This window comes from Marmota marmota, unplaced genomic scaffold, assembly GCF_001458135.2.
Source record: "Marmota marmota marmota unplaced genomic scaffold, marMar, whole genome shotgun sequence".
Lineage (NCBI taxonomy): Eukaryota > Metazoa > Chordata > Mammalia > Rodentia > Sciuridae > Marmota > Marmota marmota.
Window position 1 is genome coordinate 2,205,774 of NW_026000102.1, and position 23,936 is coordinate 2,229,709.

At 39.6% G+C, this 23,936-nt stretch overlaps 2 protein-coding genes across 4 annotated transcripts in view; one reads left to right on the forward strand and one right to left on the reverse strand.

The window, feature by feature from the left end:
* The window catches only part of Nmnat1 (nicotinamide nucleotide adenylyltransferase 1), a 27,935-nt gene extending 15,424 nt beyond the window's left edge, over positions 1-12,511 (reverse strand). The window contains exon 1 of one of the 2 annotated variants that reach the window (XM_015501419.2): positions 12,363-12,511. The gene's annotated coding sequence lies outside the window, so the exon portion shown is untranslated. Of the gene's footprint in view, positions 1-11,811; positions 12,135-12,362 lie in introns of those variants that run through there. The other variant, XM_015501420.2, reaches the window with a different exon arrangement.
* Positions 12,390-23,936, forward strand: part of Lzic (leucine zipper and CTNNBIP1 domain containing) — a 22,297-nt gene continuing 10,750 nt past the window's right edge. Inside the window, exons 1-8 of one of the 2 annotated variants that reach the window (XM_015501422.2) lie at positions 12,391-12,528; positions 13,002-13,153; positions 16,563-16,671; positions 18,648-18,783; positions 19,308-19,406; positions 20,883-20,978; positions 21,152-21,233; positions 21,958-23,914. In XM_015501422.2, coding sequence (XP_015356908.1) covers positions 16,571-16,671; positions 18,648-18,783; positions 19,308-19,406; positions 20,883-20,978; positions 21,152-21,233; positions 21,958-22,016 — 573 coding nt within the window. In that variant the 5' untranslated portion in view covers positions 12,391-12,528; positions 13,002-13,153; positions 16,563-16,570 and the 3' untranslated portion in view covers positions 22,017-23,914. Of the gene's footprint in view, positions 12,529-13,001; positions 13,154-16,562; positions 16,672-18,647; positions 18,784-19,307; positions 19,407-20,882; positions 20,979-21,151; positions 21,234-21,957; positions 23,915-23,936 lie in introns of those variants that run through there. The other variant, XM_048783649.1, reaches the window with a different exon arrangement.

The window sequence follows — 23,936 nt, forward strand, 5'->3', positions numbered from 1 at the left end:
AAAAAAAAAAAAAAAAAAAAATGGCAACCCTGTGGCTTTCCTTTGTCAGATTTTCAGATGCTCAGTATAATTAAACTCATGTTGGCCAACTGCTGAATAATATGATTGACTTGATCATCTCTCAAGATTTACAACCATAAAAGAATAGTATTTCTTTCAAAATAGTAAATTTAAGGGGCTGGGGACATAGCTCAGTAGGTAGAGTGCTTGCCTTGCATGCCCAAGGCCCTGGGTTCAATCCCCAGAACCACCAAAAAACAAAAACAAAACACACCAAAAATTTAAGCATATATCTATATTCTTATTCCAACAATGCTATGGTTAGCCAGGTGTGGTGGTGCACACCTGTAATCCTAGTGGCTCAGGAGAGATTTTTATAATATTTATTTTTCAGTTTTTGGTGGACACAACATCTTTATTTTATTTTTTACGTGGTGCTGAGGATCGAACCCAGCGCCCCGCGCTACTGCTTGAGCCACACCCCCAGCCCAAGACCTATAGTTCTTAACTCATAGAATTTTGTGTATATTAAATGACAATGCAAAAAATATCTGATACATTTATCCACTAATTATGAATATTAATCTTTTTATATTATGAGTTTTCTTTTGTATTAATAACTTAATATTATTTATGGGTTATAATAGCTATTATTCATATTCTTATTGGAAAATTATTAGATATAATTTTATTCTAATGGAATGGACCTCAATTCATCCTTGCTACGTTTCAAACTTCATCTCTATGGTTTGATTATTATGAAATAGAACCTGCATTTGCTTGAAGTCATTTTATTACCAGACAAGGTAAAAATGTTACCCACTGTGTACCCTGCAGCAAGGTGACAGTGTTCTTGTTTGGCATCACCTCTCTGGTTCTCCAGTTCTACGTTCTGCTAAGGTAAGTTCTACCTGCAGCTCAGCACACAGGTCTTACCTGGGGAGGCGGTCTGGGTATTGTCTCTGATTCCTGCAACATGTTTAACTGCAGCCTGCCCCATTGTTTCTGCCTCTATTATCAACAGCAGTCACCATTCACCTCTTTGAAAAGTTAAAAATCTCCATACAACAAAGATAGCTGGGATTTGAGCAGACTAGTTGATCAATCCTTACTTCTTCTAGTATAAGAAGCCATTAAATGGGAGACAATGAGGATGCCAGTGTTATTTATGAATTCCCTAGAGACCAGTCCCAACAGTCTGACATCAGCTAATGTCTGCAGGGCTGAGGACTACATGGGTAACCACAACCAGATTAAGATTTGATATGTTATTTCAGATTCTATGGTGAAAATCAATCTTGGCAGAAACAACCAAATCAGGCTGGGTGTGGTGGTACGCGCCTGTAATCCCAGCAATGTGGGAGGCTGAGTCAGGAGGCCTGCAAGTTTGAGGCCAGCCTGAGAATTTTAGTGAGACTCTGTCTCAAAAAAATAAAAAAAATAAATAAAAAGTGCTGGAGATGTAATTCAGTGGTAAAGCACCTCAAGCTCAATCCCCAGCACTCCCCACCAAGAAAAAAGACAAACAGCCAGTTAATAATTTCATCACTGAGCAAATGAGGCAAATACAACTTGATATGTTTAAAATAAAAAACTGCCATCCTAAAAATGTGAAATTCTAAAAAATATGAAAACTGAGAATCCAGTTGAGGAGGGTAAGCTTCAGAGCTAGTTGTAATTAGCTTAACTCAAATCAACCAAGTCTCAGGATAGAGGATTCATGTGCAAGAAGGTATGTTTCTTTACAAGGTCGGAATTTCCACAAATATCAAATTAGAATGAATTAGAAAAGTGGTAAACATTTGTTCACTGATTTAGACTATTGGTAACTGTCACTATTAACCAAGTTCTAAAAAGAGAAGTGAGTTTCCTGGAGCCAAGATGAACCTTAGCACCAGAATTAAGATTAGGAATCAAGGATTATGGCTTGGGAGGCTGAGACAGGAGGATCGCAGGTTCAAAGCCAGCCTCAGCAAAAAAGTGAGCAATTCAGTGTGACCCTGCTTCTAAATAAAATACAAAATAGGCCTGGAGATGTGGCTCAGTGGTTGAGTGCCCCTGAGTTCAATCCCCAGTACCAAAAAAGAAAAAAAAAGAAAAAGAGAGGAAAAAAAATAAAGGTAGTGCTTAGAGGATTTCTTATATAATAGGTCAAGAATTCCATGTCAACCACATTATTGAATTCTAGGCCCAGGTCATCTCGATACTGCAGTCAACCTCTCCTGACCAACCTGGTGGGTAACATCATCTTTACTTTCTTCACAATTGGTAAGTGTGCAGTCAGCTGCCCACCACTCACTAGATTTCTCCCATTTGCTAGACACTGCTAGAACACAAATGGCTAAGATAGGGTTTTCTGCTTTTCAGGCTCACAGACTGGATATTAAGAAAAAAATTCACATTTAAAGTTCAAGTGACCAGAAAATTTTAAACATTCCCTTGTACCTCTTGCAGCTGTCCAAAATTTTTGACTATGAAACCTAATAAGTTTGTATTTAGTCTAATACAAATGCTTTAAGTTGTAAAATTCTTTAAGGTTATAGTACTAAAGTACCAGATCTAGTTATTCACTAAGTAAATGGTTATTAAGCAAGAGATGATAGAAGGACTGGGTGTGTGGTAGTGGCATGCCTATAATCCCAGTGACTGGGAGGCTGAGGCAGGAGGATGGTGAGTTTGAGGCCAGCCTGGGCAATTTATTGTGACATTGTCTCAAAAACAAACAGATAAATACAGCTGGGGAAGTACATCAGGAGTAGAGTGCTTGTGGGAATGTGCAAGACCCTGGGTTCAATCCCTAGAAACACACACACACACACAAAAAAAAAAAAAAAAAAAAAAAAAAAAAAAAGAAAAAGAAAGAAAGAAAGAAAGAAAGAGATTATACTGGTTAGGGAAATAGGGTCATTGACAACTTGAAGCAAAAAGGCATCACTGAATGGCTGAGGCTATAACTCAGTGGTAGAGCTCTTGCCTAGCCTACTCAAGGTCCTGGGTTTTATTCCCAGCATAACAAAACAAAAACATGAAGAGTATATCTCTGAAATGTGAAGTTTTAGGAATATTGTAATCCATAGATTTCACTATACTTTCCTTTGTGGAAACATATATAAGAGTAATGAACGGCAGAGGAGCTGAGGGTGTATCTCATTGGTGGCATGCGTGCTCAGCATATGCAGAGCCCTGAGTTCCATCCCCAGCACTGAAATTCTATGTTGAATTTTTAAAAAATAAAGTATTTATTGTTGTAGGCCTAGAAGGGAGTCTTTTACAACTCCACAAGAGGCAGTATAGTATAATGGGGAAGGGTTTTAGAGGTCAGTCCAAATATTCACTCTATAATCAATGATGAGTTACTTAAATTTCTTTGAGACTCCCTTTGATTATTTATAAATTGGTGATAGAAATACTTGCACCATAGTTTTGATGTAAAGTTTAATTGAGAAGAATCACTTAAAATAAAATAAAGAAACCAAAGTCAGTTATTATTATTAGCATTGCACATATCAAAGGAAAACCTTAGTCTAGCTAGATTTTGTGCATTTCTGTTCCATAGGAGCAAAGTAGGGAAGCAATTTAGATTTGGGTTGGGGAAGTGGCTCTTTGAAAAAACGCTTGCCAAACGCTTTCATGAGATCCTGGGTTTCATCCCTAGTACTACAACCACAACAACGACAACAAAAATGTCAACTACAAATTATATTTAGATGTGCACTCAAGAATATGATTCTGAGGTGATTAACCTGGTAAGCCAATGCTGTCCCCTCCCTTTTAGGTCTTACTGTGCTGCTTCTGCAGATGGAACCAGTCCCACGAGCACTGAAGATGATGTGTTGTGTATTTGGTGCAGGATCCTTCAGTGAAGGAGTCTGCACCATGGTGTTAACAATTTTGGCATCAGACTGTGTACGTTTTTAAATACTGACTTTCTAAAGGCTCATCTTAATCTGAAAGTTTGGCTATAAACAATATGCCATTAGTCTTCAATATTTATTTTCTATTTACAACAAAAATAAAGATATGTAGAAATGGAATTCCTAATTAGACATGTCACAGTTAAAACATTTTTCTGGGGAGGTTAAAAACATTCTATAAAAGGCTGAGGGTGTAGCTCAGTGGTACAGAGCAGGCTTAGCAGGCACAAGGCCCTGGGTTCCATCCCCAGCACCCACCACCACACCAAAAAAAGAAAAAGAAAAATTCTACAAGCAATTTTTAAAAAATGTTCTTTCTTTTTTTCTTTTTGATGGTACCGGGGATCAAACCCACGGTGCTCTATCACTGAGCTACACCCCAGTGTCTTATTTTTAATAGTGTTCTGATTAAAAGACAAAATATTCCTCACAGTGCTCTTCTCTTCTCAAATACAGGAAAAAACAACCCCTGAACTTTACTACTTGTCAGTGCTGCTGTCAGTGGGCAGCCTGGTGTCTACAGGTAAGCAAACCAGTGCCCCACGTGGCCGTACCTGTCGGATGCTCACCAGTCCTTCCAGGAAAGTACCTACTCACTGAGAAGGAGCATTCTATTGCAGGGGAAGCCCGGGCTCCTCGAGCCAAAAAGCGTGAGAAGCAAAGGAAAAGGAATTTAGGAGGGGATATAAAACCATCCTCTCCCCTTATTTCCACTCTACTTAACTAGAGTCCATTCTCTACCCTCCAGTTCTTTTCTCAGGCATGGGGCTCATCCAGCTGTCCAGGGTGACCTGCCCAAGGCCAGAGACTAAAGCGACAGTATGAATTTGACCTTCAAGTCCTGCTGGTCTCTAACCTCAGATATACATCCCAGGAAGGCCAAGTCTGTCCCACCAGCACTGCCACATGTCAGCAAGCAGGTGATCATCTCCTGCTTTGCTGCTTCTTGAGGAAATGATCAGCTGAACGCTATGGCCAACTACAGGAGGCACGCCAAGACCAGTCACTTGGAAGAAAACTGTTTTTAAGTATTAATGAGCACTTTCAGGTATAAATAGGAATAGGTCTACTGAAATCACAGGATTGCCATCACAATAAACTCATTATTTTGACTTTCTAAACCTTATTATTATTATTATATTTTTAATACTTATTTTTTAGTTTTAGTTGTACACAATACCTTCTTATTTATTTATTTTTATGTGGTACTGAGGATCGAACCCAGGGCCTTGAGCATGTTAGGCGAGCGCTCTACCACTGAGCCACAACCCCAGCCCCTTATTATTATTTTGTCCAATAAAGTTAGCAGTATCTGCTGGATGAATGCTATAGAAATAAATGCAGATAAGCAAGGACGTGGTGGCCCATGCCTGTAATCCCAGTGGCTCTGGAGGTTGAGGCAGGATCAGGATAGTGAGTTCAAAGCCAGCCTCAGCAAAAGTGAGGTGCTAAACAACTCAGTGAGACCCTGTCTCTAAATAAAATACAAAATAGGGCTGGGGATTTGGCTCATTGGTTGAGTGCCCCTGAGTTCAATCCCGATACCCACCCCCCAAAAAAAACAGAAAACGAAAGGAAAATACAAATCTTAATAATCAACAAAGGTTTAGTTTTGAAAGAACACAATGATTCAGACTGCATATTTGAATGAGGCTAACTTGTTGCTTCTTGAAAAATGTAGTGCAAGAGGCTGGGGTTGTGGCTTAGTGGTAGAGCGCTCCCCTAGCACATGTGAGGCCGATGGTTCGATCCTCAGCACCACATAAAAATAAGCAAAATAAAGGTATTGTGTACAACTAAAAAGTAAATATTAAAAAAAATGTAGTGTGAACTGGGCCTGGTGGCGCATGCCTGCAATCCCAGCGGCTCAGGAGGCTGAGGAAGAAGGATCATGAGTTCAAAGCCAGCCTCAGCAACAGCAAGGTACTAAGCAGCTCAGTGAGACCCTGTCTCTAAATAAAAAGTACGAAATAGGGCTGGGGATGTGGCTCAGTGGTTGAGTGCCCCTGAATTCAACCTCTGATACCCTCCCCAAAAAAGGGTTGGAGATAAAGCTCAGTGGTAAAACATGCCTGGATTCAATCCCTAGTAGGGCCACCCTCCCCACTCCACCCCTGCCTGCCCCAAAATACACTGAGATATTTTGGAGTAAAAATAATAATCTCTTCCCTCTGGATTACAACAATCTTTTGCATTGATGGTCAGTTGTTTTCTAGAGAGAATAGCTAATTGATCCACATCATGTCTTGTTACTTACTTCTATGTGTATACAGATTCTGAGGTATTTTAAGCAGAGGCTAGTTACACAAATGCTCTCACGTTAGAACCCGGGACACTTAAGGGGCCCAGCCCTTTATATTTTTTGATTTGAAACAGGGCTTTGCTAAGTTGCTGAGGCTAGCTTAGTTCCATTTTTTTTAATATTTATTTTTTAGTTGTAGATGGACACAATATCTTTATTTATTTTTATGTGGTGCCGAGAATCAAACCCAGGGCCTCGCACGTGCTAGGCTAGTGCTCTACCGCTGAGCCACAACCCCAGCTCCTACTTTTTTAAAATATTCATTTTTTTAGTTATAGGCAGACATGATATCTTATTTTATTTTCATGTGGTGCTGAGGATTGAACCCAGTACCACGCATGCTAGGCGAGCGCTCTACCTCTGAGCCACAACCCCAGCCCTAGTTCCACTTCTTGAGGAAAAGAACAACATTTACTGGCAGGAGAAATTCAGTATAAACATCTTCCAACACATTATGATAGGCATAGCACCTTGACAGATGGAAAAGACTATCATTCATCTGTTTCTCTGTCCAGGTATAGATAGAGGGGGAGGTTTCCAACAGAAGTACACCATCTATCTACCCTGCAGTTTTCTCCCCCACCCCATGGTATTGGGGATGGAACACAGGAGTGCTCTGCCACTGAGCCACATCTCCAGCCCTTTTTCTTTTTTCTTTTGAGATAGAGTCTTACTAAATTGCCCAGGTTGGACTCAGACTTACATTCCTCCTGTGTCAGCCTCCCAAGTTTCTGGGATTATAGGCCCTTGGCTATATCACAGTTTCTGAGCACCTTCCAATACCAGACTTAGTGCTAAAAATTAGGTACTAACCACCTGAATAATACACATTAAAAATGAAATTTCCTTTAAATAATTGTATTATTTAATCATCAACAATTTATAACAAAACAGCTTTTACTTTTCTAGAAATCATTAACCAAAATATTAAAATTTTGAATGTCAAGATAGTATTCTTGATAGTATTTCAAGAAAGTACTCAAGATAGTATTTCAAGATAGTATTCTTTACTGGGCATGGTGGCCTATAATCCCAGGAACTCAGGAGGCCATCTCAGAAGGATTGCCAGTTTGAGGCCAGCCTCAGCAATCTGGTGAGACCCTTCTCAAAATAAAAACGGTTGGAGTGGAGCTCAGTGGTAGAACAATCCTGGGTTCTATGTCTGATACTGTCCAAAAGAAAATATGTCGCCAGTGTGATTTGCTAATAGATGGAATGTGAACTGTGAAAGAAGCAACAAGTGTGATTACAAAAACTTTTGGCAGAAGCAACTAAAAGAACAGCACTGCCTAAACTGAGGGAAAAAAAGATAGCCATGATAGGTTTAGGGGGAAGATCAGCCCAGGGCAGAGAGTGTAGCTTGGTAGTAGAGTGTTGGCCTAGTGTGCACAGGCCCTGGGTTCAATCCTCAACACCAAAAAAAAAAAAAAAAAGGAAAGAAGGAAATGATGAAGACGCAGGCTGGGGGTAAAGCTCAGTTGTAGAGAGCTTGCCTAGCTTGCTTAGGGCCCTGGGTTCAATCCTTAATGTGCGCGCGTGTGCACACACACACACACACACCTCTGAAGGTAAGAAAAAAGGCTGAATTTTGGGCTCTTCTTTACATTTACTAAACCCATTTATTTAATTTATTTACTTAAGATCCCCACCTGAACCAGGCATGGTGGCGCATGCCTGTAATCCCAGTGCCTTGGGAGGCTAAGGCCGGACGATCTTTAGTTCAAAACCAGTCCTGGCAACTTAGAGCAAGACCCTGTTTCTAAATTTTTATATATATATGGCTGAGGATGTGGCTTAGTTGTTAAGTGTCCTTGGGTTCAATCCCTGGTTTCAAAAAAAAAAAAAAAAAATCCTCAACTAATTGTATAGATAGTTAAGTTTTAAAACACTGCTCTGGAACAATTTTAAAAACAAAGCTGTTTTGTTTATAAATTCTTTCTGTTGATGATTAAATAATTATTTCAAGGAAATTTCATTTTTAATGTGTATTATTTAGGTTTTTAGTTCCTAATTTTTAGCATTAAGTCTGGGATGTGGAAGTTGCTCAGAAACTAGAATATAGCTAAGCACCAGAACACCAAAAAGTACACACTGTAGTATTGTAGTTGTATGGTCTAGATTAGAGACAATGAAAGGTAAAAACAGGATGGTGTCAAGAGTTTGCAACCAGTCCAGCTAATTGACTGAAGGAAGGAAGAAATAGGAAAAGAATAATATTTCTTACTTGAGTGACTGATCAGTTGCATGCCTCTAGACAAAGAGGACGAGAGGGAACACAGGTTAGAAGGGATAAAGATAGTAACTACTGTAGTAGCCAGGCTTGGTGGTACATGCCTGTAATCCCAGCCTCATTCCCTCTTAAAATTGGGAACCATCTTGCCATAAAGCCATGAAAAGCTAATTTCGGCTTTACTGTAAATTACTATAAATTCTTAACTAGCTTGGAATGCCTGCCCGTGCCTTGAACTCACCCATGCCTGGCTCTCTGACCAGATAGCAGCTCTCTCTGAAACTTTAGTGATGCCTCATAAATCTTGGCCTTCCCTGGCCAGATAACGACCCTCTCTGAGGCTCTAATGACCTTCATAAATTCTGATGTCGGGGCCAGCAAAAATGTAAACTAGCCTTTGTGTTATGCTCCTCAGAGTTTTGTTATCTGTAACCTGCCTCCCTTTTGTGTAACTTTCTGGGCTATAAAGCTGGGCTGCAAGAAAGCTGCAGTGCTGTCCTGTTCCTGCAATTATTGTTGGGAGAGGCAGCCCAGCTGGTCGAAATAATAAGCTTGCTTTAATTTGATTTTAATTGGAGTCAGTGGCCTTTTCTTTGCGTCCTGGTCTAACAAGAGGCTGAGGTCAGCCTCAGTAACTTAGCAAGACCCTGTTTCAAAACAAAAAGGGCTGAAGATGTAACTCAGTGGTTAGGTGCCCTTGGGTCCAATCCCAGGTACAAAAGGGAAAAAAAAAAAAAAAAGATAATAACTACTGTTTTATAGAAGTTGAATCGGAAGTATTGAAGTGGTCTGTTTTCCAATGCTATTACAAAATACCTGAGGCTGGGTAATATGTAAGGACAAGAGGCTCACAGTTTTGGAGGTTGATAGTCCAAAATTCATCCTCTGGTGAGGGCTTTTTGGCAGTTGGTATCACAGCAGCAGCTCATGTGAGGGACAGAGACCAGACAGTGACAGGAAGCCAAAGTGCAGATAGGCCAGTTTTACTCTTCAATAATACCTCTGTGAGAACTAACTAGAATCCCATGAGAACTGTGTCACTATACATAATAACAACAAACTGGGAAACCATTCAAAAACTCAAATGTCAATCAAGAGATGAATGAATGAGTAAGAAAATGCTATCTATCTACTTATAGGAATAAGTTATAAAACATTTTTAACTGGATACAAATAACATGGACAAATTTCACATTTTCAGTGAAAAGCACCAGAACTCCAAAAAGTACACACTGTAGTTTTCTAGTTGTATGAAGTGTTAGATAATTTAACCTATGAGCGAGGCATATCAGTGGTTCGCTAAGATGAGTTGGGGATGGGAAATTCACAACAGAGAAGAAAGCATCTGGGTCCTGTTGATGGAATCCTCATTTTGTCTTCTGTGCTTTTGATAGGAATCATCTACTTGGTCTCTTTGGATGGGCATGTTCCTTGTATATATAAATCCAATTTATTTATTTCACAATGATGATGATGATGATGACGGTAATAACAACAAAAGCAATATTCACTGGGTTCTTCTTATGAGCCAAGCCACACACTGCACTCTCACACAATTCTTAGGACAACCCAGTGGGGCAATACTATTATTATCACCCCATACTCTTGCCTTTAAAAAAAAAAAAAAAAAAGATGAGGAAACTTAAGCCCAGTCAGGCAATTAACTTTCTCAGGATATCTCACAGCTAGAGTAACATGCTTCATTCTAAAAATTCATGTTCTTATCTATTATGAAAAACTTACAATGGCATAAACTATCTGCTGGTAGATATTTAAATGAGGACCAGGTGTCTGGAGGCCCTTGATTCATGGTACCTCTTGTTACTCGCTAGAATATCATTTGCTCTAGCATTTTCCCTACTTGTTCTCTGGGATCCAATCCCAAGTCCAAGATGAAGTGTCCTAAACTTCTTCAGCTTCCACATAACATCTATCTGATTTCCCAGTTATGATTCTCAGATGAGGATACTTTGCTCAGTTCTGTCTACTGTGACTATCTACCTAATATTCCTCTTTCTCTAACCAGAACCCAAACCAATTTATTACTCATGCACTAGGAATGTTTTCATTATTCATTAACTCTAAACAAGAACCCAAGGCATGTAAGAACACCCTCAGCACAGAAATGCTAAATCAGATTAAGTCACTGAGAAGGCAATTACAATGCCTACATAGTAAGACCTTTCCTGCATACCTTCCAAGATTGCACACACTCAAACTAGCATGAATACCTGAATAGAATACTTTACCATCATTATTAAAATTAAGGGAAGTAGCCAGGCACTGTGGTGCAGTTTTGTAATCTCTGCCTCTCTGGAGGCTGAGGCAGGAGGATCACAAAGTTCAAGGGCAGCCTTAGCAACTTAGTGATCCTATCTTAAAATAACAAGGGCTGGGGATGTAGCTCAGTGGTAAAGAACCCCTGGGCTCAAATCCTAGTACTTCAAGAAATAAATAACAAATAAACAAGTAAATAAAATTAAGAGAAGTGCACTGTGAGCAAAGGTTTATTCAGCAAATTTTTCAAATGTGTAAAACAAGGAAGCATATTTTCCAGTTTTGTTTTGTTGGCACTATTTGTCACTGAGAGTTGAATTTTACCCAAAATGTTGACATCTCCGCATACATTAACATACCAAAAATTAAGGATAATCGCTTTAACTTAACAGGTGTTTCCTTTGAATCTGAAGTGTTTTGCAAGGTAGGCTAAAATATGGTCTAGAAAAATGGTTTCATATCCAAATTGTAACTGAGGAAAAATTGATTGTAATAAGGAACTCTATGATTAGACAAATCCTACAGAAACATTTCATTTCGCAGACTTCTATGATATTCAAAGTTGGAAGTTTGCCCTTAGAGGCTGACATACAAAATTTAATAACTGTACCCTGGAGACAGTTTTGCTGGAATGCCCTATGGATTACAGTATGATAGAAGTACGAGAGAAAAAGAAAAAAAAGGTAGGAAGGAGACATGAAGGACATGGAAATAAAATTTTAATTCGGAAATACTGCATACTTTTCCAGGTCTGTCATTCCCCAAGACAGTCTCTCTCCCAGGTCTGTTACTCCCAAATTTCGGGGAAATCTGTAAATCTTAAGATTACTGCTAGTTCACCCACTTATGAAAATAATCGTGTGCACTGCTAATTAGCCCACCAATAAATATATTAAGAGAAATTTTCAGGTTAAGAACATTTTAAGAAATCTATAATTTAGGGGATATTCCAACCCTTATCTATCAGTTAAGATAATGGAGAGACCACCTAAGCCAGAGCATCCTGAGAATGACCAGAGTGTCATAAACCATCTTGAGATCCTGGGACTGATGTCATCTTTATACACCTTCCCATACCCATGCCTCACCAAGTTTCCTTCAAGAGTTGGGAACCTCCAAACGAGTCCCACTTTCCAGATGGCCTGCATTCTTCCTTGAGTTTGTACTCCTTGCTTTCCTAAATCAACCTCTGTCTTTACTGACAACGCTGAAGCTCTTCCTCCAGGAACGTCCAGGACCCGTGTCCTGAGTCCAGGGTCCCCCCACTCTGGGAATTCCCTTGGACACCCATTTCTGGGTAATTTTTAAAGTGCTGCCCAACAGCTAGAGCCCTGCATCTCAAATTGCCTTCAGGAAAGTGGACCCGGCTTTTTCACAGACTGGAAGGAAGGGCAATCTCCACGGTGGAGGGCCGCCTCCTCCGCCCCCGCCAAGCCCAGGTGCCTGCCCTCGCCTCGCTTCTGGAAGGGGAGATTTCCGCCCCAAGGTGAAGGTCAGAGGCAAATTTACCAAGTTTGGGTTCCACAGAAGAAGATAATGGTCAAGGTGTGTACATGATTGCATTCCCCACTGCCCGGACAAGAAGGAGTCCCGGGCTGCCTCTCCCGCGGAGCCCAGGGGCTGAGGGTCGGGGGCTTACCACGCTCTCACGGCCATAACGGACCCAGTCTTCCCGGAGAGGATCGCTGCCCGGACGCCACACAGGAGGACACCGCGGCCGCACTCTCATTGGTTCCAGGAAGCCGGAAGTGCGTGCGTCTGGCGGAAGTGCTCTTCCCGTGCGGTCCGCCCGGCCGGGCCCTCAGGTAGGCGGGGCCCCTGGTTCCAAACTCCCGGATCTGTGCGTTCGCGGGAGGCCGAAAGGGCACCAGGGTGGGGGAAAGGGTGCTGAGGAGATTGTCCGCTTCTAATTGGGGAGGGTCGAGGAGAGTTTCGGGGGCGGCGGGTTCGTGGCCGCCTTTGGGGCACCCGGGGCCTGATCATCCCGGCCCGCGGGACCTAAACGCCGGAGCTTCAAGTGCCCGCGGGGAGCTGGGGTCGGCGGTGGTCGGATCGTCGGCCTGGCCGGGCTGGTGGGGGTGCGACACGCGCTGCTCCCGCCCAGCCGCAGGAGGCGAGCTCAGCGCCCTCCGCTTTTCCGGGCTTCGGCGTTTGACAGTTTCCCGCGGGGCGTGTCGGGTGCCCTGGCTGCCCCGGCTGCCCCAGTGCTCCGTCTGGACTGCTTTAGGCCGCGTTCGTGCACAGCAATAAACCGCAGGTTAACTGTACTTTTCTCTAGCTAGCTCCACCCCCAGGTGGTTTGAACTCTGAACCTATTGTCCTGATGAAGTTTCGATTTCTTCAAGTTGATGACATTTGGAACTTCAAGAATTGGAGGTTTATGCAATTTGAGACCGTCAGAACGGTGAGGTGCTCAGCCTTAACAGCCAGGTGAGCATGAAGCACAGTACTTGAGAGCCCCTTCTGTAGTGTCAGTAAAAGTGCACCACCTTCATTCAGTACTAGATGGTGCCAGCGGGTTAAATCTTTATGGGATAAATGTCCCATAAAGATGAGGCTTTTCAAGTGCCCCTATTTTCCCGAAATTAGTAAGAACAGCTTGGCATCATTAAAATACGTTGAGAGCTGGGTGTTGTGGCACATGCCTCTGAGCGACTCCGGAGGCTGGGGCAGGAGGATCACAAGGTTATGGCCAGCCTCGGCAAAGTAGTGAGATCCTCAACAACTTAGCAAGATACTGTTTCAAAAAAATTTTTTTAAGCAAAACAAAATAAAAAGGTCTGGGAATGTAACTCAGTGGTAAAGCACATCTGAGTTCAACCCCCAATACCAAAAAAATAAGAACTGGGGATACACTCGGTGGTAAAGCACCACTGTATTCAAGCCCCAAAATGAATGAATGTGAATAAATAAATAAAATTCTAAGGGCTGGGGAGGTGGGTAGTTCAGTGGTAGTGTGTTTGCATAGTGTTTGTCAGGCCCTGGGTTCAATCCCATCTCCACAATAAGTAAATACATCAATAAAAATTGAGCCCTTTTATACTTGACTCAGTCATTAAATGTCTGTTCTGTATTAGGTGCTGAGAAGGTTAAGAGAGAAATCTGACTCGTTTTCTGCTCTCTGGAATTTAGTCGGAAGAGGAAGCTAGACAAATAAACATTGTGCTATAATAAAATCATATTTTATAGCAAAAATAAGTGCTAATAGACAGTATAATGTGGAGTACAGAGGAAGAAGCAATCATTTCTCATTATTTGCTTACTAATTATTTATCCAGGATTATACTGGAAAGGAAAGATACAATCCCAATGCTCAAATAATCCACAGCCTAATGAGTGGAAGGAAATCCAGTAGGTGACCTTGAAAAATTTATGAGCTAGACTTAATACTTAGAAAAAGGTGGAGATTCAGAAGAGAAGGGTGAAGTGATCATGAATTGTAGGATGTGTGCTTTGCATTCATGAGTCTCTGGCTCCAGTCCCCAGCACATACCACTAAATAAATGGGAAGTGAGACTAGATTGTCATTGATTACATTCTATTTTGAATATGAGATAAAGATCCTCTCCACTAGATATTGACATGCCAAGTTATAGGAACATTTTAAATGCTATAATAAATTAAGGATTTAAGTTTTTTGTTTATTTTGTTTTGGTATTGTTGATTGAACTCAGGTTGTTTTTGCCACTGAACTGTATAGCCTTAGCCCTATTTATTTATTTATTTATTTATTGGTACCTGGGATTGAGCCACATCCCCAAACCTTTTCTTAAACTTATTATTTTGAGACAGGGTCTTCTAAGTTGCTTGGGGCCTTACTAAATCACTTAGGCTGCTCTCTTGCAATCCTCCTACCTCAGGCTCCCACGTTGCTAAGATTACAGGCCTGTGCCAACTTGCCTGCCAGCCCTTTTAATTTTTTTTTACTTTCAATTTAAATTAATTTTTTTTAAATTTCATATTGACACTACAAATAATACCACTTGCCATACTGTAAAAATATAATGAACAAAAGTCATCAATTAAAATAATTTAAAAATGGAAAAGCAACTGAATGCAAATAAAAATCAATGTAATTGAGCTATAGAAATAAGCACCTAATGGGGCTGTGGTTGTAGCTCAGTGATAGAGTGCTGTTGTTCGATCCTCAGCACCATATAAAAAATAAATAAGTAAATAAAGGTATTGTGTCAACCACAACTAAAAAAATTTAAAAAAAAGAAATAAGCACCTAAAAATAAATTTCTCAATCAGAAAACTGGACCTGTTGTAAGCAATTTATGAAAATTAGGAGATTAGAGAAAGGGAGTAAATTGGAGGATGTATACTACTCAAGCACTTGATAGGTAAAGTCAGCTCTTTTTATTTTGAAACAGGGTCTTTCTAAGTTGCTGAGGGTCTCGCTGAATTGCTCAGGCTGGCCTTGAACTCGTGATCCTCTTGCCTCAGCACCCCTGTTAATTATAGGCATGTACCACCATGCTGCATTTTGGATTTAAGTTTTTGATGAGTCCTTACACTTAATATTAAGCAAAATAATTACTTTCCCTGAAAGGAATTAAGTTTAATTTTATAAATGGAAACTTAAATGCTATAGCTATTGGATACAATATCAACACACCAAAATTGATAGCTTTCCTCTACATTATCAACAATCAGATATGGAGTCGGAAGTATAATTCAGTGGTAGAATGCATGCTTAGCATGTGTGAGGCCTTGGGTTGAATCACCAGCAACAACAAAAAGTAATTACAATAAAAAAACTCTTTCTAATGTTACCAAAAAATACAAAATATCTAAGAATAGCCAATGCTCAAAGCCTGTTTTAATAAAACAACACCTTTTTTTAAAAACTATGATAAAAAAAAAAAGAAACTAGGGGCTGGGGCTGGGGCTTAGTGGTAGAGCGCTTGCCTAGCATGTGTGAGGCTATGGGTTTGATCCTCAGCACCACATTTTAAATAATAAATAAAGGTATTGTGTCCATGTATAACTAAAAAGAAAAAAAAAAAGAAAAACTAGGTAAATGAAGCAATATGTTTCTGGATAGAAAAACTCAAGTTTCCCCCACCCCCCAAAAAAAGAAAAAAAGCAAAGGGCCAGAGGTATAGCTCAGTGATAGAGTTCTTGCTTAACATGTACAAGGTGCCAAGTTCAGTCTCCAGCAACAAAAAAAGAAAGGAACAAACAAAAAATTCAGGAAACCACAAATTTCAAGAGTGCAGGTTTTGCCAGGTGCAAGAGGATCAAGAAATTCAAAGCCAGCCTCAGCAACAGTGAGGTGCTAAGCAACTCAGTGAGACCATATCTCTAAATAAAATATAAAATAGGTCTAGGAATATGGCTCAATGGTTGAGTGCCTCTGAGTTCAATCCCCAGTAGCACCACCCCCCAAAAAAAGAATGCAGTTTTTTTCCATATTCATCTTTTATTTTAATGTAATTTGTCGAAATTTCAATAGGATTCAGAGGTGGGTGGGGATGCTGGGGATCAAACCCAGGGCATCACATATGCTGAAGCAGGCACTCTCACTGCACTACAGCCCCATCCCTCAGGTAGCATTAATTAATTTTAAATCACAACTGCTCTGCTGCATGACTGTAATCCCAGCTACTGTAGGCTGAAACAGGAGGATCACTAGTTTAAGGCCAGCCTGGGCAACTTAACAAGACCCTGTCTTAAAATAAGAAAGTAAAAAGGGCTGGAGGGTATAGCTTAATGGGAAAGCAACCCTGGGTTCAATCCCAAGTACGATAAATAAATAAACAAATGGCACTGGTATGTTGAATCTCTTCGAATAACCAAATATACTGTGATGTGGATTTACTCTTCTACATAGAGAATAAAATGGCTTCCAGAGGAAAGATGGAGACAAGCAAATTAAAGCAGAATTTAGAAGAGCAGTTGGATAGACTAATGCAGCAATTACAAGATCTGGAAGAATGCAGGTAATAGTATAATTGTATGTTGTTATGTTATAAAATGACCTTTCTCTGCAGTTAGATTACAAGCTCCATGGATGCAGGCCCATGTGTGATTTTGGTTTCCCCGGTAGTGTTTTTCACAGTGCTTTGTTGTAGCAGTAAACTTAGTGCAGGCCTTGGAGTCATAAAGCCTAGGATGTGGGTGTCTTTCAAGTAATTACTAAGTGCACGTGAACTTGGGCAAAATATTTAACCTCCTTGAAGTGGAAATAGTAACACTTACCTTGTCTTTAGTATTTAAAATAGACCTGCCTGGTGGGTGGTTTCAGCCTTAACTGCTCAAAGGACCAAGTCTAGCTGGGGGCATATCTCTGTGGTAGGGTGGGTGCTTAGCATTCTCAAGACCCTGAATTCAGTCCCCAGTACCAAAAGCAAACCAATAAAAAACAGAAAGCTTGTTTTTTTTTTTTTTAATATTTATGTTTTAGTTGTAGTTGGACACAATACCTTTATTTTATTTATTTTTATGAGATGCTAAATATGAAACTGGGCCTCACCCATTCTAGGAGAGTGCTCTACCTCTGAGCCACAACCCCAGCCCCCTAAAAAACCAGAAAGTTCTTGACAGCCTTACAAGATTGTTGTTGGTATTACAAATGAAGGGGGGCCATACAATGCTCAGCCCAGAGTAGGTGCTCAATATGTGGAAGTTCAATAAGTAGGAGCTGTTATTACTTGTAGTAAACATTTAATAAGCCATATAGGAAAGAGAAGGCATCACAGCTCAGCACATGACACTGATTTCTGGACACTGGGGCCTCGGGTCTCTTTCTCACTTGACCCACTCCACTCTACTCTCACCTTCACCTTCAATAAATCTGTACTTTGATTTGGGTCATGGCTCCATGGTAGAGTGCTTGCCTAGCATGTGTGAGACACTGGGTTCAAATCTTAGTACTACATATAAAAATAAAATAAAGGTCCATCGACAACTAAAACAAATTAAAAATAAAATAAATCTGTACTTTGCTTGTTTAAAAAAAACATAATAAATGACTTTCTTGGTGAATTAAAATAATTTCTTACTAAGATGACAAGTACTGCATTGCTATTATTGTGTAGTATACACAAAATGTTTACTACCATTAATGATGATAGCAACAGCTACTTGGTAGGTGCCGAGGCACACGCCTGTAATCCCAGTAACCCCACAGGCTGAGGTAGGTGGATCACAAGTTTGAGGTCAATGTCAGCAACGTAGTGAGACCCTGCATGAAAATTTTTTAAAAGTGGCAAGGCTGAGACTGGGGCTGGGGCTATAGTTGAGTGGTAGAGCACCCCCTGGTTTAATTTCCAGTACCACAAAACAAAACTATCTGGTACCTGTTACTATATATGCCAGAACTTTGCTTATCTCATTTAATACCTCATAGCAACCTTATTAGGTAGGTACTATAATTACCCAAAGCATTATAGATAAACTAAGGCTTGGCTTTGTTCAAGTGATACCATTGACTGCCTACAGGGAAGATGGTGTGTAGTTTGTTAAGTGTGTCCTATTTTGGTAAATGAAAAATGTTTAGGGGTTGGGGGTGTAGCTCAGTGGTAGAATGCATGCTGTTGGCCCTGGGTTCTAACTCCAACACCAAAAAGAAAAAGAAAAAAAAAATCATTATCAAAATAATCAGATTGTAAGAAATTACCCTTACAGCTGTCTAGACACATTCATATCAGTAATCATCAGTGTTTTTTAAATTTTTTGTTTTTTTAGTTGTAGTTGGACACAATACCTTTATTTTATTTTTATGTGGTGCTGAGGATCAAACCCAGTGCTCCGTACACACTAGGTGAGCGCTCTACCACCGAGCCACAACCCCAGCCCCAATCGTTAGCATTTTGATATTTCCCTTCAGTTTTCCTCTAGTATACAAGTACTAAGATTGCTTTTTTCACTTGGAACTTTGTTATTTTTCTGCATTATGATTTTCACTGTACTTCAGAGAAGAACTTGATACAGATGAATATGAAGAAACCAAAAAGGAAACTCTGGAGCAACTAAGTGAATTCAATGATTCACTGAAGAAGATCATGTCTGGAAATATGACTCTGGTAGATGAACTGAGTGGAATGCAGCTGGTGAGCATAACTTACGCTTGTTTGTTTGTTTTTTCCTGGTAAATAAATATATTTCAGATAGAAAATGTATACTTTTTTGGGTGTAACTTCTCCATTATTTTCTACTTAATGCATAAAACAGCATATCCTTTCAGATCTTCACTTAGCTATGTATCTGGCGCCACTGACATGCATAGAAATAGCAAATGAAAACTGATTTTGTAATAGTGTTTGATGAACAAAGACCTATTAATAAAAAATCTATCAGTTAGGCTGGGCATGGTGGCTCACTCCTGCATGCTTAGTTGGTTAGGAGGCTGAGGCAGGAGGAGCCTAAGTTCAAGGCCAGCCTCAGCAATTTAGGGAGGCCTAAGTAACTTAGCAAGACTCTGTCTCAAAATTAAAAAATGAGTGAGGAATGTGGCTCAGTGGTTAAGTGCCCTTGGGTTCAAGCCCCAGTATACAAAAAAAATGCCATCACTCAATTATTGCAAATCTGATTCATTGTAATATTTTCCTTGGTTTTTGCCTTCCTGTGTTTTTAGGCTATTCAGGCAGCTATCAGCCAGGCCTTTAAAACTCCAGAGGTCATCAGATTGTTTGCAAAGAAACAACCAGGTCAGCTTCGGACAAGATTAGCAGAGGTAAAGTTTCTTTAAATTGATCCATCACTACTTTTCTTCCTAGTCTGAGAATTTGCTCATTGTAATAGTCTACAGTTGATTTTAGAGCCATCATTGACAATTTTTTGACAAAATTAGTACCTTGAGCAATTATGGTTGATAATGCAGATTTCTCAAGTTTATAGCAGTTTAAATTCCTCTGACTTCTTACTCCTCCTTTAATGTTTTACTGTTTGCTTCTGGTTTTCTAACTTGAAATCCCACTGAGAATTCATTAACAGCATTGCTTCCATGCACATTGAGTGCTGTGCTATCTAAGAATTTCAGGCATCTTTGAAAACCTGATAACATCCAGATGTCTGTTTATGGACTTGGATATAAAGGGCTAACAAATTATTTGCAAATATGGGTAATTCTTTAGCAGTGATAAAACAGGATTTGGATCAGTTTGGCTGAATTTAAATCCCTGCCTCACATACTAGGGTATGTGACCTATGCCAGATTATTTCATTTAGTGCCTTAGTTTCCCTGTCTGTAAAAAAGTGAAGATAGTGCCTACCTCTTGTATTTGTGGAATTTGTGGACAGCCTGGACAACATAAGAGATCCTGTTTCAAAAAAAAACCAAAAACATAAGGATTGGGAGTGTAGCTCAGTGGTAGAGTGCTTGCCTAGCATGTGTAAGTCCTTGAATTCTATCCCTAGTACCTAAATAAATACATAAATAAATTTTTCAAAAATAGGACTGGGAACAGCCAGTGGTGTGATACATGCTATAATCCCAGCTACTGGGGAGGCTGAGGCAGGAGGATCTCAAGTTTGAGGCCAGCCTGGGCAATTTAGTGAGACATTATATCAAAAAAAAAAAAAAGAAAGAAAAAGAAAAAAAAGGGGGGGGGGTCAGGCAAGTAGTTCAATAGTAGAACTCTTGGTATTACATATGAATAAAATAAAGGTCCATCGACAACTAAAACAAATTAAAAATTTATTTAAGAATTGAAAAATTTGTACTAAGAATTGAACCCAGTGTCTCATACATGCTAGGCAAGCACTCTACCACAGAGCCATGATCCAGATCAAAATACAGATTTATCCTCAGCACTATAAAAATAAAATTTAAGTAAAAAAATTAAAAAAATAAAAGCACTTAGAAAAGTACCAGTGTATATGTGGTACATGCTATTAGTGTATTTGGTAGTGAGGTTATGTGTAACATAAGGAATTTCTTAAAGGATAGCTCTTCTCCAAAGGAAGCTGTTGACTTACTGCTAACCTTCAATAGGGTTGATAACTAAGACAGTAGTTATGATTACTATTAAAGCTTATTAAAACTCCATAAAAGCATTTCATCATGTTTGCCTTGGATTGTTTCTATAGTTCTTTATAATATTAATGAACTAAAGAGTTGTGTTTTTTTTTTTTAAGAAGTACACCTGAAAAGCTAGATTTTGTGCGCAGAATGTTTTTCACTTATTTGCCTTGCATTCACTCATTATAGATGGATAGAGATCTGATGGTAGGAAAGCTGGAGAGAGACCTGTACACTCAACAGAAAGTAGAGATACTAACAGCTCTCAGAAAACTTGGAGAGAAGGTACCAGTATTTAATTTTATTTATTAGGTATAAAGAGAAATGTTAAGTATTTGTTACAGAAATTCTTGGCCTGCGATCTAGTTTGTGGACCTAAGACATTCTTAACTGTGGTTCTTAGAACCTGCTCGTAACATTTACACCTACTCCACTGGGCTTTGTTTCATTTTGTTTAGCTGACTACAGATGATGAGGCCTTCTTATCAGCAAATGCAGGGGCCATACTCAGCCAGTTTGAGAAAGTCTCCACTGACCTTGGTGAGTGCTCTTGTTTCCCTTCCTTTCTCAGGGACTGAACCCACGTCCTCTTGCATGCTAAGCATACACTCTACCCCTGAGCAACACCCCCAGGCCCTTGTTCTCATATTCCTGAAAACTGGACACATATACTATTCCAGACTGACAGAGAGCAGAGTTGAGACAACATGACCTTTTCTTGAGTTTAGAGTGACACCAGAGTTGTCTTCTTTACAAATCCTTTGTATTGGTTTTATTTCCCAGTGTTTTACTGGGAAATAAACTCTAATTTTTAAAAATAAGATTTTTTTGTTTAGTTTTGTTTTGTTTTTTGGAGATTAGGTCTTGCTGTGTTACCCAGGCTGGTCTTAAATTCTTGGGTTCAAGCAATCCTCCTGTCTCAGCCTCCTGAGCGCTCTATAGGTGTGCACCCTTACATACAGCTTTGTAGTCTAACATTTTAAAATAATCATGAGCTAGATGTAACTAAAAGTATGCTAAAATGTTACATATTCTGTTTCATATCTAGAAGCTTATAAGGGTTTATAGCCAACAATCCATTCTTTGTGGCTGGATTGTTTATGCAGAGAAGGAAATAGGAATGGCAGTATAGGGGTTAATGAATTGATAATGAAAGCTAATTCTATTTTTTTCTTTCAATATCTGTGTGATAACTTTTTGCTCTTTATCTGAAATTGTAAATGCATTTGAAATAATCTTTTTTATTATGTGTCTTTGTCTTTAGGCTCTGGAGACAAAGTTCTTGCCCTAGCAAGTTTTGAGGTTGAAAAAGCAAAAAAATGACAGTGTGGAAGCTTCTGATATTGATCACACTCTTACTGTAAATAGTGCAAAAAAAGAGAGTCTCAAAATGCATTAATATCCCAAGAACTGGTGACATGGAAACATACTATGGCTTCTGTTTATACTCTTCATCATTCTACTTTGTATAGGGCTTCCTGCTTGAGTGACCCTGGACTTGTTGGGACATTGGGACCCACTGAACTTTATTCATTATGATTTGTCTGTTTAAGACAGAACAGAAAATGAACTTCTTATTTTTTTTTAAGGGTCCTTATTTTTAAGTGCTTATAGTGAGTGGGAAGATATGAGCTAATGATTCTTTTCTGTTCATAACTTATCTTTAGAATGAACATTGCAACATCACTAGACTTCATATATATTCATAGAATTCAGAGTCTAAGTGATCTTAGAAATCCATTTTCATTTTAGAAACTAGGAAATTGAAACAGTAAGAGCCAAGTAATTTGTTGAAAGTCACATTAGAGACTGGGGATAAGACTTAAGTGTCCTGACTCCCAGTTTATCACCCATGAGTTTTATTTCTTTATTCTGTACTGTTTTTTAATTAAAAAATAATTGACTTGGGTTGATGCAAGTCAGTGTCTATGAAAACTCTATGTCCCAACCCAAAGTTAGCTGGGCATTAAGGATCCAGATCCCCAGCCTTGCAGTTCCCCAGCCTGAGAGCTCAGCTCAGCATGAATGGGGCCCATTGTATCCCTGAATTTCAAACTCAGAACAATGGGAGCCCTGTTGAGGCTCCTGAAGTAACTTAACCTCCCGTGCTGTGTCACTAGGGAAGCAATAGGAAATGGCAGCTATAAACCCTCCCTGTGTATAACCTCTTGCCAAACTCAGAGGGTGGCAACAGTAAGCTACTATCAACTCTTCAGTTTTTGGAGAGACACAAAATAAGTTAGGAGGAAAAGCAAGCTTCTCTCCTGGGTGTCTGAGTCTAGGCAGTAGCAAATATATAGCTGTGTCCCTGTGCATGTACGTTAGCTTTGGCCATTTTATATGTTTTCATATGTTTCTCAGTAGTGTTTCTTTGCACTTTATACAAATTAAAAGCATTTTTAACACTTCTTGTATACTGTAAACTCTACTAGGTGCTTTGCCAACTGAACATATTAAAGGACCTCAGCTACATTGATGCCTTATTTGGAACTTTTAATTATTTTTGTTGTTTTTGAGACAGGGTCTCTGTAATCTTGAACTCCTGTGCTTCAGTGATCCTGCATCAGCCTCCTGAGTAGCTGGAACTACAGGCATGTATCACCATGCCTGGCTAATGTGTTATTTTTTTATATATATACTAGTTTATGACCATCAAGAATTCAATGAAATTGTGACAAATTAAGAAAAATTTCTGGCTATTCATCTAGAACTTTTTGATTATCATTTCTTTTTTCTGTGCTTTTTAAATGGAGGTGAAATTTGTATAACATAAAAGTCACCTTTTTTTTTTTTTTTTGTACTAAGGATTGAACCCAGGAGCACTTATCACTGAGTAACATCCCGAGCTCTTTTTATTTTTTTATTTTGAGATGACAGGGTCTTGCTAAATTGCTTGCCTCACCAAGTTGCTGAAGCTGTCTTTGAACTTGTGATTCTCCTGCCTCAGCCTCCTGAGTTGCTGGGATTACAGGCATGTGCCACAACTCCATCATTTGATAATGTCCAGTTCAGTGGCAATTGGCATGTTTGCAGTCTTGTACGGCCACCACCGTTCTCTAGTTCGGAAGCATTTTTATCACCCCCAAAGGAGACCTTCAACCTAGCAAGCAGATATCCTCCATCCCATCTCCTCCCGGCCCTGCAGCAACCATTAGCCTGCTCTCTGCTCTAGGGTTTTATCTCAAACTGCGTATTCCATGTAAATAGAATCATATAAGTGACCTTTTGGTGTGTCTGGCTTCT